Raw genomic sequence first — 16,653 nt, 5'->3', positions numbered from 1 at the left:
AGCTAACTCACGCAACTTCACTTTTCGATCATTCAACACGATTTTGTGGATTTGTTAAATGTTTTTTGATGTTACCACTTCATTTGGACGCCCACTGCGTTCTACACCATCCGTATCGCTCCGACCACGTTTAAAGTCAGCAAACCAAAGTTTTATTGATTTTTCTGATGGAGCGGAGTCCTCATAACACTTTTCAAACCGTTTCCTCGCTTGAACTGTATTTTTCCCATCAAGAAGCAGTGTAAAATTAAAACACAAAATTGTTGTTCTTCTGTTGATTTGAAAATAACAAAAATAGTGTCACTCTCAGCACAATAACTCACAAACTTATAAATAGAATTGAACGTCCACTGCGTTCTACACCATCCGTGTCTCTACGACCACGTTTGAAGTCAGCAAACCAAAGTTTTATTGATTTTTCTGATGGAGCGGAGTCCCCATAACACTTTTCAAACCGTTTCCTCGCTTGAACTGTATTTTTCCCATCAAGAAGCAGTGTAAAATTAAAACACAAAGTTGTTGTTCATCTATTGATTTGAAAATAACAAAAGTAGTGTCACTCTCAGCACAATAACTCACAAACTTATAAATAGAATATCATGAAATTTTAACAGATTTCTTTAGAATTTCAGATTTTAATTAACATTAGTCACACACAATTCATTAACAGATTTTCTTTCTATTTATATTAAGGATATTTTTTTCATATTATAATCGAAAAGTTAAGTTGCGTGAGTTAGCTAACATCGTAAAGATATCAAAAGAACATGTGGGTTTTATATTGCATGAACATTTGACTATGAGAAGCTCTATTCAAAGAACTCAAAAAAAACAAGAACGTGTTGATAATTCTAAGCAGTCTTTAGCCATGTTTAAATGTAACAAACCGGAATTTCTGCGTCGATATGTGACAATGGATGAAAGATGGATCCATCACTCTGAAAGCAAAACGCTCCTCATCTGAGTGGACAGCAAATGGTGACTATTTTGAGGTAAAAGATAAATCGTTCTACAAAAGTGGCATTGAAATGTTAAAGCACTAGAATTATCGTGTGGCTCTTGATGGATATTACGTTGATGAATATAGCTAATTTTGTACAAGAAAAAACGTCTCTTCTTTGTTACGCCCGGGAATTTTCAATCCTTGTGTTATGAATATGTAATTGATACTTTATATTTTATACTGTAAACTTGTGTCTTTCGCCTATTGTTAAAGCAATACTGTTACCAAACAATATCAAAAATTATAAATCCAGAATGGTCAATACACAATTCATAAGTTTTATGCGATCGTAATTGGGTGTGAAGAACTACGAAAGAATCAAACTAAACTATTGTTTCCCAATGATTTCCCAAACCTTCTGCTATGTAAATGTATTACTTTAGGGAAAACTTCAAAATTCTTCTTCATTAATCGAGAACATCATAGAGAGAAAGAAACCTAATACCAACACACCAGATTGGGTTTATTAACAAGCATTCAACAATTGAGGTCCACAGAATAACAGATGTTATTGAAAAAGCCTACGAAAGTAAAAAAAGTATGTCAGCTATGTAAAGTCAGCTATATTCTTAGATGTAGCACAAGCCTTCAATAAGGTTTGGCATGAAGGCTTTGTTCATAAAGTACAGAAAATGCTACCAAAACAACACACCGAACTATTAAAATCGTACATTACAACCAGAATGTTAGAGTCAAATAATATGAAGAAGCCTCACGAAAATTACAACAGGCAAGTGACAATATAAATAATTGGACACAAGCTTGGAAAATAAGAATTAATTAAAGTAAATCTCCACATGTGCAATTCACCTATAAACAGACCGGAAATATCTCGGAATGAATCTTGATGCAACACTTCGAAGAAAGAAGAAAAGGAAAGAACTGGAATTGAAATATAGGAAAATGTATTGGCCATTTGGAAGAAATCACAGTTATCAGTACATAATAAATTGCTATTATATAAGCCAATACTGAAACCTATATGGACATACGGAGTTCAATTATGGGGATGTTCTGCAAAGAGTAACATAAATAAAATACAAATTTTTCCTAACAAAGTCCTGAGAGGTATTGTGGGCGCACCCAAATACTATAGGACTGATTACCTACATCGAGACCTTCAGATACACGCAGTCAGTCAAGAAATCAAGAGAATTGCAAGAGGGTATGAGGAAAGACTCCATTCTCATGAGAATATTGAAGTATTGCAGTTTTTGGATACCACCAGAACAGGACACAGACTCAAAAGAATCAAACCATCTGATCTTGTGTAGTGTTGTGTAGTGAGATGCATATAATAAAAATACAGCAGTCACACGTATAAACATTATTTCACCAGACTGAGATAGGGCCGCTGTTATATACCTAGATTTAAGTTATCATAAAGACAAATTGTAGGTTAGACGGAAACGATTAGTAACAATGCAATAATTAAATAAAAATTAAACGAGAACCTTTATTAACTATTAATAAGAGAGCATCCTTAATTGCTCGAAGATAGTTAAAATTCCAGAAGCTTGTCACTAGACACCACACACAAAAACAACAATACGGTACGCGATAAATCCTTTCGGAACAATTAAAGTTCTTAACGCTGCCGACCTAGCCCCTCCCGCCCCGGCCGGTACTCGCTTGCCCCTCACGATTTTCAACTTTTTAATTGAATGATCTCGAATATTCTCAATCTCGATGTTAATTTGTTTCCATCATGGCAGTTTAAAAGACTTCCGCCTCTTTCGCAATTTATTAAGACGAAATTCTAATTAAAATTCACCCCTTCGTCGACGGGGGCGCGCCGAATTTGTTGGCGGCGCGCATTAAGGACGGAGGGGGCACGCGAATCTCCCCCGCTTTATCTTACGTCTCGTCCTAGATTTAATAAGCGGCGAGAAGATGGAGAGGGCAAAGGGTAAAAACGATCTAGTAGGCTAATTACGATGATAATTTGGCCGGAGATACATCACGTCTAATTTGGCGGCGGCTTAAGCCGATTAAGATGATCCGAGTTTGATAATGCTGTCTTGTCGAATTGTTTTTCGGAATACGAACATACGGGATAAATTAATTCGTGTAAGTTAAGCGAACAAGGTCTTAAATAATGATGTTTTGATGCTTATGAGCAAACACTTTCATTCACTTCGTATTATTCATTAACAAAATAAGAATTATTTGATTAAATTTGGCTACTGCTTTAGTCCATGACATATAAATCACTACATAGTATAAAACAAAGTCGCCTTTTCTGTCCCTTTATCCCTATGTGCGCTTAAATCTTTAAAACTACGCAACGGATTTTGATGCGGTTTTTTTCAATAGATAGAGTGATTCAAGAGGAAGGTTTATATGTATAATACATGCATAATATACTAAGGCAACATTGCTAATTTTAGAGGTTTCTAACGTGATGTCGTAAATTAACCTATTTTTTTAGGCTTATTTAGCAATTAGCAAAAACGCTGCCTAACCCTACGAGTTAGATCAAATTAATGTACTACAGTATTGTACACCATAAAAAGGTCTACAAAAAAGTCCGCGATGGTATATGTTTATCTTTTAGGGATAACCCACATTAACCATTTTTATTGTTTACTTTTTACGTGAGAAAATGGCTTATTTACGAAGCTATTTTAAGCAATACGGCATTAATCCTTATCGAATTAAGTACCTTAAATACAGTGTGCAATTAATATAGATCAATATGGTTCCTTACAGCATGTAAATTAAACAAATATTTTCGGAGATATTACAAATTTAAAATTTGCGTTTAAAAATGTGTAATGTAATAAAAATTGTATGAATTTAGATATTCCAAAGATAGCAGGAAATCTTCATAGTAAGTATAGGGGAAGAGGAATTGTTTTACTCCAAATTTAATGCGTGCAGGCCAAGGGCAGTAATGAATGAACCAAAAATACTGGATCGATTTTAATCATGTTTTCATTGAGTGACATAGGCATATATATTTTATGCCCGTGCAAAGTCGGAGCGGGCCGCTATGTTTTTATATACAACGTTCATATTTTTTCTGTAGTGTATTTAATTTAGTATCAGCATTGCACCCGTGCGAAGCCGGGGCGGGTCGCTAGTACATTTATATAAAAACAGCGATATCAAAATTATTTGAGAAACTGCTGTTAAAACGTATTAAACCATTTATAAAAATACCTGATTTCCAGTTTGGAGTTCGAAATCACCACTCTACAATCGACCAAGAGTCATTGGAAGATAAGAAATACTGCCCTGCAATATTCCTAGACGTCTCACAAGCTTTTGACCGGGTATGGCATTTGGGATTACTCTACAAAGTGAGAAAATTGCTACCGCGGAATTACTGTCAACTACTGGAATCATATTTGTTTTTAAAGAAATTTAGAGTCTAGCGTAAAGAGCATTCTCAACACTTAAACCTATTTTGGCTGGAGTTCCACAAGATAGTGTCTTGGGACCACTCCTATATCTGCTCTATATTGCTGATATCCCAACAAAATAAACAATACTTGGAACATTTGCCGACGACACAATTTTATAATGGAAAAGGTGTATCTCTGTCTAAGGCTGTAGAAAATGTACAAGTAGCGGTCAACAAGATCTACAAATGGACTAGAGATTGGAATATACAACTTAACCTCTCCAAAGCTGTCCATATTAATTTTGTGTTGCGGCGAAATGACAAAAACCTTATTATATCACGGCTGCCTGATTCCTCAAGCAGAATTAGCTAAATATCCCATAATATATTTCGATGGTAGGTTAAATTGGTAACATCATGTTAGACAAAAAACAACTGTACTAGTTAGTTGGAAAATAATCCCAACTTGACCTAAAATCAAAGATATTGGTTTATCAGTCAATCATAAAGCCAATTTGGACCAATGGGTTGCACTAAAACATCAAGCCAACTAGTAATCCAACGCATCCATAAGAAAGTCCTACGATTAATTATTACCAATGCTTATCACTATGTAACCAACAAAAATCTGCACAATGACCTCGGAATTAAATGGATACACGAAGTGATCCAATATTTCCCCTGAAAACATTAAATAAAGTTACAAATTCACAACAACGTGAAAACGATACATCTACTGGACAGCACGAAAGATATCAGAAGATCAAAGCGAACGAAACCACACGAACTTGTTTAGTGTATAAGCGTATTCTTAACTTTAGCTTGAGTAGATTAATTTTATTTTAATTTGGAAAATACATACTGATGATAATCCCGTACTCGCCTTGCTTGTGTAATGATGCAAATACAAGAGAACAGTAGTAATAAATTAATTTGTAAATTAAGATTGTACTAAGCATATCTAATGCAAGATGTAATTCATTATAAAAAAAATTATAAAAACATTAAGTGTTTATCCTGTACTGATTATTCACGATTCATAAGCTAGCTAATTTAATTTTAATGAGACATGACATTACTCAAGAATATTGTTTAAATCTATTTGAGTTAATTCTTGTAAATCATCAGATCTCATAGTCACAATATAAGCATCTTTATTTTCCTATCGTCTAACAAAAACTTGATAAATATACAGAACAAATCCGATCTTATAGGCATATCTCGCTATTAAAACGTATTAAATCAGTAATGAACGAAATTTCCAATTTCGATTTCGAAACCACCACTCAACAATTGACCAAATGCATAGAGAAACAGCTTTTATTGAAAAGGCGTTTGAAAAAAAAAAATACTGTACTGCATAGCATAGCACATCTAATTTGGCGGCAGCTTAAGCCGATTCAAATGATCTAAATTTAATAATGCTGTCTTGTATTGTTTTTCGAATACGGAATGTGAACGTACGGGACAAATTAATTCATGTAAATTAAGGGAACATAGTATTAAATAATGATGCTTTGATTCTTATTAGCGAACACTCTTATTCATTTCGTATTATTCATTCACAAAATAAGAAGCTTTAGTCCATGACTAACATTTTACACCTTAATAAATTTATAGAAATACCACAGAAAGATATTGCTATCAAAGTAATAAAAATAACTACATTTATATTATAAAGACATTAAATGGTTATCCTGTACTAATTATTCACAATTCATAAGTTAATTTTATTTCGAGTTTACTCTTATACACAACATCTAGAAGACTAATTCATTGATAGCTTTCAAACCTATGTTTTGTCTACCATTTACTTGGATAAACTCTTATTGCGTTTGTAAATGAGTATTTGACGGATAGTATAGTATCCAACCCGAACAAATCTTTTTTCCAAATGAGCATGTAATATCGTATTTATGCTTGCCAGAATAGTGCCTGAAATTTGCACTGATTTTGGATGACTTTCACTGACTTCGTCATAGAGCAAACAAAATGTTTAGTGTTGTATGAAGCCGTCTTAACACCGTATTATTAATTAAGTTTATCGATACACTAGTGTCTTAAACCATCATAAGTTTTAAAAAATAATCGCTTAAAAATGTTTACAAGATAATTTCATTGTTTACCCGAGAAATTACTGTAATCAACCCAAATCGCACTCAAATTACAGAATGTTCCGAAGAATTATTAATTGTAATTAAAATTACAAAATGTTCTATATGATCTGATCTGATCTGATCAGGTCTGATAACACTTAGTGTTTCCAGTGGAAGAAATATAAATAGCAACACTCGTAGAATTAAACTCTAGTCTGATTACGTTCCCATAACACTCAATTTATAATATCATAAAAGATGCTAGCATAGAGACACAGTATCACCGCCATGAACAACTATATACTGCTGGGAGTGTAGAAGACTAAACAAATTGGTTTTGGAGCAATTTTTATGACTTTGCGAAATTTCTTTTTCTTGCGAGTAATGTTTCTCTGTGATTCATATTAATATGGTGGAATAATTACAATAAATATGATACATTTATATGTAAGGTTTTAACTCTCATCAATTTGAAATATTCTCTTATCTTATTCAGTCTCGATGCAAATATGTAAGTCTAGAATAACAACAGTTAAAGGAAATTAGTTAGCAGCTGAATAAAAAAGCAAAAGTCTAACGCTAACAAATAAGCGAACAGACTAAGAATGATTTCCAGACGAAATGGACGAATTCGCATTCAGCTGAGTATACCACTGACAACCAAACATAACAAGACAACCAAACAATTAAACCTAGAAGCAGAAGGTATCTGTAGTTTCTGATTGTCTAACATAAAAGTTAATAAGTTTTCTTACTAGTGTGACTATCCTAATCTATAGACATACCTGGCGCATTCGTCCTATATTCAACACTCCATGTTAATTTGTTAGTATATAGTTACTATTATACATTATGCAAAGTTTTCTGCTGGAAATCTGTCATCAATTTAGAATTTTCTCTTATCTTATTCAGTCTGATTATATATATGATTTTTTGTGTAACACTCATTGTTAATTTGTCTTATTTCTTACTTGTTTTGATTAACAGGACCTAACTTGTATTGTAACATTACATACTACTAAATATACAACCATAATATTAACTGCCTCATACTTACTATATTTCCATCTCAATTTCTCAGAATCCCAGCTTAGTATTTTATATGTTATACGTACCAGCAGACCCGACAGACTTTGTCTGGTTCAAATATTTTAAATCAAAAAACTTTATGATATCACTTGGAAGCAAGAATTAAAGTATTGAAGAATTGAATGTAGACGAAATTTCACTAATATAACTAAACACATTAGTAATCAAACTTATAATATTTCAAAATATTACGATATGTTGGCAATGTTATTTTTATTATTCAATATAAATAAAATTAACATACATTATATAATGTAACACACGCTGTAACCCATGAAAGAGCTAAGTCAGCAAATATCGGCCCAGCTGTTTAGTTGTATATTTATTGTATATAATTGTATATTTGAAATAATTTTTAACATATAATACTCAGGAAATGACAATTACATGTTTGAATTAAACCTTTCAGACTCTAACTAGACACAAATCAAATTCCCGAAATCAGCAAGGTTCCTGGTCCCGAAGTTTTCCCCCGGGATCCCCCCAACCGCCAGTGGGCGACCGTTTGCCGTCGCCCGATGAGGAAGCTGAAGCGTTCTTCGAAAAGCAACCGATTCCGGCGGTTGGTAGCGAGGACGTTGTCGACAGACCCACCAGAAGTATTGAACCACCTAGGTAATATAGTATATTTTGCCCTATATTAAGTTCAAATCCGTATCAATGATAAGAAAAAACATCTAACATTGTATACATGTTAACAAACAAAAAATTTGATGTAATAAGTTTAATAATAAGTTTGATGTAATTGAAGTTAAAGTAATTGAAGTAATTAGTAATAATTCATAAGTTTTATTTTGAAGTAAAATTAGGGTTAGAAAATATTGTTTTACAAATACCTCATAGGAACTAATTTAATGTTAACACATAATCACCTAATAGTTCTGCTTCTTTTCTACTTACCGTCATATATATTATTTTAGTCCTCATTTTTACCAATCTGGTATCAGTAAGGAAACATTATCACATAATGAGTGAGAGTAAAAAATCATTATTATTAAACATAATATATAGTGACTCGGATTATTTTAATGTTTATATTAAATGTTGTTCGTAACGTTAACAAGGAAATTAACTTGTCTAATATCTTTGTAACTTTAGATATTCAGCAGCCGCTAGTGTTAGCTGGTCCAAAGGCCATGATGTTGTCCTTAGAAACGAGCAAAGACCTAGAATAATAGGATCCACGCGAATATCTACCACGACATTAGATAACGTGTTAGATAATTCAAACAGAAAACAATATGGCACTGGTTGGATCGGAAAAATTTTCAGGTATGCCAAAATGTGTTCTGATGTTAGCGTTATTAACGTCTCTGATTTGTCTCGTTCGACAGACAATCCTATCGGAAATCTGTGGTTAGTGATGCCCGAATCCAAGCTCAAATAGATGATATGGACGACAACCGACCATTTTTTACCTACTGGGTTACCACAGTCCAGATTTTGGTGCTGCTGATATCAATAGCCTGCTACGGGTTTGGACCATTTGGTATCGACTTGAAGGCCAGGTCTGGACAAGTTCTAGTCACCAGTTTAAGTCTGCAGCAAGTAGATTACCTGGAACCAGCCAACTTTTGGTAAATATGTTGTTACTAATTTAAACAATATTTTTGAATCTAGTAACTAACTAGTTCAGTTTCACACAGAACAAAAAATCCAATAATCTGTCATTTATTTAATGTATGTCCCCATATTGGATTTACCATCTATACCAGTATATTATACTAATGCTTTAGAGTAGTGTTAAAAAATGTTTTGCTTAGTAATTTTAATTATTTATTTATTTTATTTTTTAGGCTGGGACCAAGAGCAGCAGACTTGATCCATTTAGGTGCAAAATTTGCTCCTTGTATGAGGTTGGACGATAAAATAACGCAGGAAATCGAAAAGACCAGGAAAAAAGAAAAAGAAACAGCTTGCTGTATAAGGAACGACGATTCTGGCTGTGTTCAATCATCTCAGGCAGATTGTTCGGTAAGTATATAAACAAAATTGACAATATAGTACATGCTTTAAAAAAATGGTTTTAAATATATACTTTTTATGCCGCATTAAAGATGAGAGGCTTAAGACCAACAGTAAGTAGTAAATCGTTTTAAGATGAACCCATAAACATCAAGATCCTTACCACCGCATATTTTTTTATTAACGGATTAAATAATATTTATTTTATTTCATTTAGAAAACAATATCAACTTGGAAAAAATGGACATCAGGAGACACTGGCCCTGGCGGTAGAATATCTGGTTCAGTCTGTGGTTTGGATCCAAAGTAAGAATAATACTTTACATTACGCTAGTTATCGATCAAATATGGGTTGCATCCATTAATTGTCCCATTTAATTCATAGATATTGTGATGCTCCACCCAGTGTCCATCCTTATGAATGGCCAGATGACATCACTAAATGGCCAATTTGTCGTAAAGTCAACACACAAATTACACAGTCAGTCGCTAAACGAGAAAAAGGTGGTACTAAAGATCGATCCGCTGAGCATATGGTCTGCGAAGTAATCGGACATCCCTGCTGCATCGGCATTCACGGCCAATGCAAAATTACGACCAGGGAGTACTGTGACTTTGTTCGCGGTACATTTCACGAAGAAGCCTCGTTATGCTCCCAAGTAAGTATCCCGAACAACAATATCTAAGTTTTCTTCTTTCATCAACAAAAAAGCGATTGTAATGAGGCATTATCTTTTACAGGTTTCTTGCCTAAATGATGTGTGTGGCATGATACCGTTTTATCTACCAGACACACCAGATCAATTTTACAGACTATGGACGTCATTGTTTCTACATGCGGGTGTGCTACAACTAATGATTACCGTTGCTGTGCAATACGTTTTTATGCGTGACCTCGAAAAACTAACCGGGACTCTCCGAATTGCCATTATCTATATTGGTTCAGGTGTTGGTGGTAATTTGGCTAGCGCAATATTTGTTCCCTACAGAGCAGATGTGAGTATTTTTAATAAGTCTCTAAATTAATATAGTATATATGATGTTAAAGAAACTAGAAATATACAGCTATATCCTTATATTAAATTAAATCATATTCTATTCTAAAATGTCCATTCTAAAATTAACAAATAGTACAGTAAACTTGAAATTGAAATTGAGTTTCAAGAGAGTTGAGATCATTTTTCCATTTTTGGAAATAAAAAAGCTAAATATGATGAAAATTACCTTAATTTCTTCATTCCTGACATATCAGACCAATCCATCTCCAAAGGCAATAATGGTGATTGATTTAAAATGTTAGCTTTATATCTAAATTGTTCTATGTACTGTGAATTTTCAAACACACTATAACATATGACTATAACAATATAAGCATTATATGTAGCTATCAGGAAAAACAGAAATTACTTTTTCTCCAACCCTATATACAACAATAGGTTTTTACAACATAGGATATACAAGAGGTACAACAATTGTTCAAGGATTGTTCTAGGTTTTTTATTTCTCATTCATTTCATTGACCATTTCATGAAAATGATTTCTTCTTGAAATTGCTTGAAAATGGTTCTAATCAACAAAATAGTGACTAACGGAAATAACAGCAGCTTACCAACATTCTAAATTAACTATATTTTATGACAATAAAAGTTAAAATTATTAACAGCAAAAAAATTATAAATTAATAGTTAAAAAGTCATTAAAATGTTATATGAGATAAATAAATAGTTTTAATGAGACAATATTTCAAGTGGCAAGTGGTCATGAGCTATCAGATACTAAGGTACTGGTATAAAATAAAAAATCTCCTACCGGGTTTTCAGTGAAGTTTTTTAGCTATTTTTAAGTAAATCCTGTTTTAAGCCAACTGCCATTAAAATGTTTATCCAACGAAGTGTTTTTTACCCGCATATAATAATGCTATCAATAAACCAGTTCATTCCAATAATTATTAATTCCGAGAGTTGATCAAATAATTCATTGTGTATGAAATTTTTTGATTTCTTCGATTAGTTGACAAGGTGCAGTTTTTAAATGTTGGTACTAAAGATATTACAATTTGCGCACTAGAGTTTGGTGCAAGAGTATCTCTGGCTACTTTGAATCAAAACTCTTTCAATATCATCAGCTTATCATAAGTCAAGTATCTTCATCGTCAAATACATTTATTCTACTTTCAGTTTAAAACAATATAACTGATGAAACAAACTGAACTGAAGTGAACTGATAAAGTGAACAAAGATATTTCAACAACGGAGCTAATAATCTAATAATAACGGGTCAATGTTGTTCCCGTGGGCCTATTTATTGTTTATTAAATAATAATGTCATGGTAGCCCTGAACATACATTCTATATTCCGTACTGATATATATGCGCTTTCAAATTTAAAAAAAAACTGACACACAACTTTTTTCTTTTCATTTCAACATCGACCTCGCCTTGTTGAAAACCCATAAAGAATGCATATGAATGTATAACAATAGATTTAATATAATAATTTTTTCATTATTTAAGGTTGGTCCAGCTGGGTCACAATTTGGTCTATTGGCATGCCTCATTGTAGAAGTCTTGAATTCGTGGAAAATGTTGAAGCACCCCAACAAGGCCCTTGGCAAGCTCTTACTGATGACGTTGGGATTGTTCTTCGTCGGCTTAATGCCATGGGTAGACAATTATGCTCACCTGTTTGGTTTTATGTTTGGATTCCTTCTAAGTTACGCTCTGTTACCATTTGTTTCGTTCGGTACATACGACAGACAAAAAAAGATATTTTTTATATGGGTCTGTCTTCTAACAGCATTAATCTTGTTCATATTTTTAGTAATACTATTTTATATTATACCTGTATATGATTGTAAGATATGTTCGTATTTTAATTGTTTACCGATAACGCGAGATTTTTGTGCTACTCAGAATATCAATTTTAAAAGAGAAGACGCAAAAGTATGACATAAAATTCTACGGTATTCTACCGTACACGTAGGCGTTGCATCTTTAATTATAACCAGAACAAACTTCGTTATGATTAAAGAAACAACAGTTGAAAAACAAAGAGTATAAACGATGTTTTTATTATTATTATTATTATTATTCAACATTGTGATAAAAGAAATTGTTTTTGTTTTGCCTAAAAATAGGCAACTGTTGATTAATTATGATTAATGCATTCCTTTATTTATTACGAAAGAGATGTTAAGTTGATTTCTTAGGTTTGTACCTAAGCTAGGTTTTAAGGTGGTACCATATATTGACGTATTAACGAGAAAATTAGTGCTATCAAATGACAACAGTGACAATTCGAAAAGACCTTGAACATAGTTATTGTGATGAAACAGAATCGATTACATATGTACGATGTTAAGTATCTTGCTTAAGATCACAGAAAACGTTGGAAAATGTATGTGATAAAAAATACTAATGAAGACTCTCCAAGATTTTTCTGTTGACGCCACCACTGGAGGACTAATTATTTCATAAATGGATACTTATTTTGTTTTGCAATAGATAGGTTTCTACATAATCTATAATTTATGACTAAAATGTATACGCTACAGCTAATCAGATTGTCCCAAAACATGTAACACCAATTTTAATACAAAACAAATCAACAATTTTCTAAGTAACCTATATAAATATTAATTAATAAAATAATATTGTATCTGTTAACGTAAAACTTCTCTAAATAAAGATATAAATAAATATGTAAAACAATATTAAAAAACTGTCAATATTTGCTAATACTTATATATGTTACAATTTCTATATTATCAGAAAAAATTTCCGCAAATATACGCACGTAATAAGTCACAAATAATAAATGGGCAATGATCAAACGCACAAAAAATTTTGGGACGGCCTGATAGTATTATATTTTAAAATACCAGTTTGAATTACCTTTGTTTGCAACGAAATACATAATGCCACATAAGCAAAATCATTTACCGTCTAAGAAGATTAAAATACGGCTTTATTTGTAAGGAGATAAGTAACTTATATCTCTTAAGGGTTACAGTTTTTAGCTTTATATCCTAATTAGTGTCATAGTGGTATCTTAATTTGGGGACGCAAGATCGTTTTAGTCAGAAAATGTTTTGCTTGCTGAAAGGAAGTCGACTTTCTTTCAATTGAAATTTGACTCTATAAATTACGACTGGAATAAGCAGTTACTAATAGTGTCAAGCGACTTTTTCGGTATTCAAAGCAGGCTTTGACTCTGTACATAGTAAACTTGCATTTCGCTATAGCACTTTTTACTAATTGTTTATACAATCAACGATACACTACAACAATCCCTTCCTTAAAGATAAAATCTTTAAATTAAGATACCAGATAAAGGAAATACATGTATATGTCGTTACATCCATGATCTTATTCAAATTGTACTTAAAAATTCAACTATCGAAGAATAAAAAAATATTTTCATTATTAACAATAGATAATGTACTATAAAGTAGGATTATCCTCCTCTCCCCCATCAAAAGAAACCTCCCCATCCCCACCCCCGAAGAAAGCATGAATGATAATATAAAAAAGTGTATATATTATTACTTTACATAAGAAATTAAGAAAAGTACCTTCTTTTATTATAAGTGTATGTAACAAAAAATTACTCAACTACTCTAGGAAGAAAGTATTTCTTATTTTTGTTTAAACATATAATGTGCAACTCTTTATACACCTTTTCCGCTTATTGTTTACGTATCAATTAAACGAACGATTAAAGCAGATAAAAATAATGTTTGAAAAAAGGTCTAGCATTTTCTTATAGAAAGAAAAAAATTTTATTTTAAACTCTTGTACCAAAATTGGAAAGTTGTATCTATTATGTAAAGACGTATGATCAGAGTTTAATTTTTTACTTTTTGATGTTACAATGTTTTTTTGATATGAGGATTGCAGGGTTTCATTAAATATGTAACAAAAAAATTAATAACGATAAAAAAAATCTGCGAGAAGCACCCTTGCTTCTATTGTCATCTGCTTTATTTAGAAACGCATTGAACAAGATGACCTAAAAGCGAAAGGTGAGCTTCAAATAATATTCTCTTGGTTTATTTTTACTGCCGGTGCTACTTACATCTTAATTTTGTAAATTATTATCCAGTTCAGTCATACCAGTGAAGGAACTGAATAATCCAATGTCAAATTGCTACTCTCTACAAGGATGATCAGGTTTATTCCCAAGTAATATATCAATCATTTTTTAAACAATTTTTCATAGGCACAAATCTGATGAAATGGTACTGCACAACATTTAAAAATCCACCATATCAAACATAAACCAAATTGTTAGATTGCTGTTTATAAACCTGATTAACCGTGTATTTGTTATGTCGAATAACTCTTTTCATACTTGCGTTTTAAAAATAATGCACTGATGCGTATTTTACTCTACATAGCATGGTGTACAATAATGTTTTTTATAAGAAATTAGCCATAAATAAATATTTGTATTTGTGTGACATGTACTAGTCATTCCATTTTGTCATTTTGTTATGTAAAAGTTCGACTGAATGTAATCTAATGATATATCAAGGTATCTGATGTTCTGATATTTTGTATTTAGAACTTATACAAACAACTTTATTTAAATGTGTATACTTTTTCGAATCCCATATGTACTTACGAAAGGTAAACACTAAATATCCATTATAATACCTGATCCCATATGTAATTTGCGAACAATGAAAGACAACATTTTAGGTTCCATTGTATATGCGTCTTGTAAATCATTTTTATAATTATGCAGCAAAATATGTTTGAGTTTTATATTGTACGACTGAAAATAATCTATAAAAACTTGAAAAAAATTGTAACAAATAAATCCATTATATACTGCATTAATATTTTATTTTTATTGTGTATTCTAAATCGTATTATTATTTCTCTGATATTAATTATTTTAAACTCACTTTTAGAAAAAATGTAATGAGGCAAGGTATAATGGATTATATTATGTTTTAAAAAATCCCTTGTACAGTTTCAATTGTAATTATCAGGTGTTTACACTATTAAGACCAAAGCCTTACGATAATATTATATAATAAATAAATTCTGCACATATTATGACAAATTTATTTAGTCTTATTTTTTCCCTACCACGTAATATGTTATCGTATTGTCTATAACTAAAATAAATTGTTTTATGAACAAAATATCGCTACAAATAAGTTAATAAATTTATAATCTACATATATTTAAATAGATGTAGATTTCTATAAATTTAATCCGTGTTATTTAACGTATATATCATAGATGGCGACAAGATATACGTTCAGAAATTACATTGTGATTTTAATGTTTTTTAAAAATTTTTATCTTAAGATAATTGATATATTTATTTAATACAAATATATTAAAGATACATTTTACTCGAAATTTCTAAAAAGCATCATGTCAGCTGTCGCTGTCATTATTCTTCACTAAATTCTCGAACGTACGTCGATTCTATGTTTCCAGATGATTCTTTATACGGGTCGTGCGAATTTTACTCGAAAACTCGGGATATTTTCTATTTTTCTTCTAGAATAATTCGTTTTTATATGCCTACACATTTGTAAGTGCAGTAATAAGTGTTTCATAGCAACAATGCCCTTTAGTCGAAACGCTTTTGTAAGTAATCTATATTTTTATGGTAATAATACCAATTTTACAAGCTATTTTTAACATCTTCCTTTACTAACAGCTTGGTTTTCCGGTTTTCTATGCAATAAAATTAATATACTAATGTTATGGTGCTATATGCTTGTGTGTAAATATATTTTTAAATGAGACGAGAGATAGTTAAAATAATAATTCAATATAGGTTTGAACTTTTAGGTTATAAATAGAACATCTATACATGACATTGTCTTAAATATTTGTTGTATTTCTCAGTACTATTGACTTTAAATAGTCCTTTATTATTTTAAGATAGCCTTTTCAAAAAATGTTTACATGAGAGTACTAGTGCATCATAAATAACTATGCACTTAGTATGAGATTGATGAGAATTAGGTGATGAGTATCAATAATATAATTGATACAGGTATGAATGTGTAAATATTGCAACACTGATATTGTAACTCAAGGTTATATGTTTTGGCATATTACCTGAATTAGTGCACATAAATATACATTATGAATAAAGTAACGTGTTAAATATTTCCTTTC

General features: G+C 31.6%; 2 protein-coding genes across 4 annotated transcripts in view; both read left to right on the top strand.

Moving 5' to 3' along the window:
• The window catches only part of rho-5 (rhomboid-5), a 134,580-nt gene extending 120,143 nt beyond the window's left edge, over positions 1 to 14,437 (top strand). Inside the window, exons 9-17 of the mRNA XM_076417146.1 lie at positions 7,947 to 8,152; positions 8,636 to 8,809; positions 8,872 to 9,114; positions 9,334 to 9,511; positions 9,595 to 9,615; positions 9,720 to 9,808; positions 9,888 to 10,161; positions 10,244 to 10,498; positions 12,016 to 14,437. Coding sequence (XP_076273261.1) covers positions 7,947 to 8,152; positions 8,636 to 8,809; positions 8,872 to 9,114; positions 9,334 to 9,511; positions 9,595 to 9,615; positions 9,720 to 9,808; positions 9,888 to 10,161; positions 10,244 to 10,498; positions 12,016 to 12,450 — 1,875 coding nt within the window. The 3' untranslated portion in view covers positions 12,451 to 14,437. The remainder of the gene's footprint in view (positions 1 to 7,946; positions 8,153 to 8,635; positions 8,810 to 8,871; positions 9,115 to 9,333; positions 9,512 to 9,594; positions 9,616 to 9,719; positions 9,809 to 9,887; positions 10,162 to 10,243; positions 10,499 to 12,015) is intronic.
• Positions 14,438 to 15,922: 1,485 nt separating this feature from the next.
• Positions 15,923 to 16,653, top strand: part of stv (BAG domain-containing protein starvin) — a 35,649-nt gene continuing 34,918 nt past the window's right edge. Inside the window, exon 1 of one of the 3 annotated variants that reach the window (XM_076402509.1) lies at positions 15,923 to 16,113. In XM_076402509.1, the coding sequence (XP_076258624.1) occupies positions 16,090 to 16,113 (24 nt within the window). In that variant the 5' untranslated portion in view covers positions 15,923 to 16,089. The remainder of the gene's footprint in view (positions 16,114 to 16,653) is intronic. The other 2 variants (XM_076402516.1, XM_076402523.1) reach the window with 2 other exon arrangements.

Source organism: Rhynchophorus ferrugineus, unplaced genomic scaffold (assembly GCF_030347505.1).
Source record: "Rhynchophorus ferrugineus isolate W39M unplaced genomic scaffold, kcgeb_rfMv2 rfM1, whole genome shotgun sequence".
Classification (NCBI taxonomy): Eukaryota; Metazoa; Arthropoda; class Insecta; order Coleoptera; family Curculionidae; genus Rhynchophorus; species Rhynchophorus ferrugineus.
This window is presented reverse-complemented; position numbering and strand designations above follow the sequence as displayed.